Source organism: Bufo bufo, chromosome 1, assembly GCF_905171765.1.
Source record: "Bufo bufo chromosome 1, aBufBuf1.1, whole genome shotgun sequence".
NCBI classification, from domain to species: Eukaryota; Metazoa; Chordata; class Amphibia; order Anura; family Bufonidae; genus Bufo; species Bufo bufo.
The window spans coordinates 826,000,621-826,005,230 of record NC_053389.1 but is presented as its reverse complement, the minus strand read 5'-3'; the positions used below and the strand labels follow the sequence as shown (position 1 = coordinate 826,005,230).

At 38.6% G+C, this 4,610-nt stretch overlaps 1 protein-coding gene across 1 annotated transcript; it reads right to left on the bottom strand.

Annotated features, from left to right (window-relative positions):
- Window positions 1-2,546: 2,546 nt before the first annotated feature.
- Window positions 2,547-3,467, bottom strand: LOC120989712 (olfactory receptor 10C1-like). The gene has a single exon (XM_040417989.1). The coding sequence runs from the start codon at window positions 3,465-3,467 to the stop codon at window positions 2,547-2,549; it is 921 nt and encodes a 306-aa protein (XP_040273923.1).
- Between the last annotated feature and the right edge of the window lie 1,143 nt (window positions 3,468-4,610).

Genomic DNA, 4,610 nt, shown 5'->3' with positions numbered 1-4,610 from the left:
ATTAAAGCTGTGTTCTAAGCACTTTGACCTATCAGGCATTTCACTAAATTTGTAAATGCTTTTAACAAAAAAATTATAATAATCCAGAAGAAGTTTCTATCAAAACACATTATTACATTTCACTTGACTGGACTAAATACACCACAGATTTAGTTCCCCATTTCCCCACAAATACAGCAACACCACATATGTGCAACTATATTTGTAACTATACAAACTACAGTAAAAGAAAAGAACAACCCTGCACACAAACTCTTTAATCTGCAGAAAAAAAAACATTAACTCAATAAATTAAGAACATTAGACACTACTGAACTATCATAAACTAATCAACTGTATAATTATAATCAATATCGTTAACTAACTAATTGTGATATCAATTGGTATTGACTTTGCAAATACTACACAATGCACTAATTTCCGTGTAATTTGCAGTTAATAATTTTTTTTATTTTTTTTATTACAGTAATCATTAAAATGAAAAACATGAGGCACACTCAAAAAGCCATTACTGACATAATGGCGCGGCTACGGTGTTATAACCAAAAACCGCAGCAGCTGGAGGAGAGGCAGCGGAAGAACTGCAAGAATTAATGGACCTACATGAGCTCCTGTCAAAACTGCCATAGAGCAACATTGTTTTGGTTGATATTTTCTAAATATATATTTTTTGGGCATTCATACTTGTGTTTTGTTTTTTTATGGTGTAATTTTAAACGTTAACTTTGCTGTAAGGACCCTTTTGTCCACGGGCAAATTCATCATTATATGGACAGCAGCAGCAGTTATATGTAATGGTGTATTAAAAGGCATACCCCAAAATCACAAGGATTAGGACAACAGCAGCAATAACATGGTAATGGTGTAGTATAAGGCCTAAACCTAACTTTGAAGGATAAGTGCAACAGCAGCAGTTCATGGTAATGGTTGTCATATATGGCATACATATAGCTCTGAAGGATCAGGACAAGACTCTTGTCACAAGAGCAGCAGTCAATAGTAACAGTGGATTCTAAGGCCTACACATAATAACTCATCTTGTTTAGGACAGCGGCAGCAGGTAATGGTAACTTTGTAGTATAAGGCCTACACATAATAACTCAGCTTTATCAAGACAGCAGCAGCCGGTAAAAGTAATGGTGTATTATGAGGCCTTCACATAGCTACAAGGTCATGATGACAACAGCAGCAGCAGGGAGATGTTGAAGGGAACCTGTCATCAACTTTATGCTGACCTTACTGAAGGCAGCATTAAATAGTGACTGAAATGCTGATTTCATCAAAGTGTCACTCATTAGCTAAAATTAAGTGGTTGCTGAGAACCAGCATCATAATCATTGCATCCCAGGCCTTGAAAAGAGTCAAATCTACTTGAGAAGAGTCCTGGTTATTCATCATCTCCTGCTCTTCTGCCCATCTGCTGATGATTGGCAGTTCTCTCCGAGAGAGAAAGGGATAAAACTAGGTAGAAGACTGTCAGTCATTAGCAGGTGGGCGGGAGAGCAGGAATTCATGAATAAGGGTCCATTCACACGTCCGTAGTGTATTGCGGATCTGCAAATTGCGGATCCGCAATACACCCGGCCGGCACCCCCACAAAACTGCCTATTCTTGTCCGCAATTTCGGACAAGAATAGGACATGTTCTATTTTTTTGCTGAGCCGCGGCCTGGAAGTTCGGGGCCGAAGCCCAGAAGTTCGGGGCCACACTCCGGAAATGCAGATGCAGAGAGCACATAGTGCAGGCAAAGTCACCTTATGTGCTTATGTGATCTTCCTTTTTCATCCTCAGTGCCCTGCTGTGCTGTCATCTGATCTGTAAAATGGCAGAAACCATTTTCAACAATTTGAATCAAATCATACACTTTTCGGATTTGCTGAGAATGATAATTTTTGGGAAATTTGAGATAAATTTGACTTGTTTAGACTCAATTCACTCTATATGGTGGCTAATTTTGGGTAATCGGGTCTTGCCTATTGGTAAGAGAATAGTTTGCTAGGGCGATTACTTTTTTAGGGTGGATTATTTTTTGTACGGTATTTGTTTATTTATTTATTTATATGATGTCCTTCAAAGATCATAAAATACCATTGATTTTATTTATTTTTTACACCACACTTTTCTACTGTAATCGGGCCTGCCTAATATAAGCTACAACTTGTCACTATTAGACTCAATGGAGCCAGCACCAGCGCACAAAAAGTAGAATCCCAGTCTCAAGACCATCAGGATAAATAGAGGCAGGAGCAGTCCTACTGTCTCTATTCTATATGCGACACTCATGGAGCAGTAAAAACAGCTCTTGTCTTCTCTCTCAAGTCTTCTTCTGCCACAAATATACAGACCTAGAACATGTGCTGTACATATACAGCAGGCAGTACTTAACTGGTTAAAGTCAGATACTGTTTAAGGAATGCAAATGATAAATAATTCATAACTGAAAATGGTCATAAAGGATATGATTACATAGAATTTCGAAGTTTACCTGAATGTTTGCAAATCTATAGCCATCTATGTGATGAGCTTTCTTTTATAAGACTTTATGTCTAGATTAAAAGTTTAATCTTATGAAAAGTTTCTTTAAAGTCTTTGTTCCGCAGCGTGTATATGATAGGATTAAGCAGTGGGATCAGCACAGTATAAATCAGAGACAAGACCTTATTCACGATCAGTGATTGTCCTTTCGTTGGAAACATATAAGCAATGATTAATGCCCCATAAAATAAGGAAACCACAATGAGGTGGGAGCTACAGGTGGAGAAGGCTTTATGTCTTCCTGTATTGGATGGGATCTTCAGAATGGTGATGACAATGTACACATAGGACACCACAATTATTATAAATGGTGACATAAGAACCAAACTTCCTGTTATAAGGATCTGTTTATGAAGTATGAATGTATCAGAGCACGAGAGCTGCATTATGGGTTCAAGATCACAGTAGAAATGGTCAATAATGTGTGGTCCACAGAAATACAGATTACACATAGAAATTACATAGACCAACATCACTATAAATCCCATCAACCAAATTATATTTGCTGAGGTCACGCACAATGTATGAGTCATGATAGTATTATAACGAAGGGGGTTACAGATTGCCAGATAACGATCGTAAGACATCACTGACAGAAGAAGACATTCCGAGGACTCAGTGATAGCAAAGAAAGAAAACTGGAAGATGCAGCCGATGAGAGTCATAGTACTGCCTCCATACAGTACAGTGTGAAGAAGGATGCGGACAATATCTGTAGTCAGCAGGAGTTCACACAATGATAGCTGTGTAATGAAGAAGTACATGGGGGACTGAAGGGATTTACTCACTGAGTACAAGACCATGATGAGAAGATTTCCCGAAATGGTCACACAGTATATAATAAGCAGCAGTGGGAAGAACAGAAATTTGAGGTTTTTAAGATTTGGGAATCCCAAAAGGATGATAGAGGTGATATTATTGGTCAAGGCCATCTAGAGAAGAGAAATGGGTGACTAAAATTATAAATGTTTAATGTTGAATGAACTGTAATAAAAAAAAATCTTTTTCATTATTATTATTATTATTATTAGGGCAGAGCATGCTGAATATTTGAGTATTATTGCATTAGTTGTATGAATCGTTATTGCCTGTGTAATATTCTAGAGCAGGCATGCTCAACCTGCGGAAACTCCCAGCATAACCGAACAGCTATCAGCCTACAGCAGTGCATTGTGGGAGTTGTAGTTTTACAACAGCTGGAAGGCCGCAGATTGAGCATGTCTGTTCTAGAGCTACAGTCACTATTCTGCTGTTGGAATCACTGTGTAAATATCCTACTACCATGAACAGCAGGGGTCTGATTCAAGAGGATTGTTTGGACATAACAATTTCAGCTTTGCTATTCTGACTGTAATCCAACTTTGCTAGGTTTTTCTGTGTTATATGTGAACTTTTAAGCCACAAAATACCTTTCCACCAAATTAGTGATTAACTTTTTACTAGGACTGGACTCAATTGCTTTGCCACATTATACTGTCTTATGGTGCTTGTGTTAAATTATTTTTTTTAAAGGGATTGCCGACTTTCTGGTTACTGTTCACCAATGTTTGTAAGATAACTATATGGCCTTTGTTGAAGTTCTATATTTCATAAGGTATGCCCTTTTGTGAGGAATATTAATTATTATTTAATGTCAGCCATGTTCCCACATCAGCCATCTGCTGTTAGATAGCAGAGGTAGTGAACTCCACAGGGGGGGCCTGCTTCAAAGCCCAGCCAAATGGCAGAGAACTTCTAGAAGGCCACCTTTGTTTACATCTTCCACCTCTACTCCAGCCAGCCAGGAACCCAGCTAATGGAACAGGAAAAAACTCTCTGCAGGGAGTCTAAGCCATTCACCACTTCAATCAGATTATCAGACATATTGGAACCGGCGATTCATAAGGAATTATGAATCACCCGTCCATTACAGAAATAAACCAGATACATATTTGTGTCCCTGTGGCCACAATGAACAGGCCCGTGGTCATAGTTTGGTGGTGGGATATGCATACCTCTCCACAGAAACCAAATGATGGCATCATGCTTTGACTTTACTGGTAGCCAGTAGCCAGGTGGATCCATTGGTCTCCGAA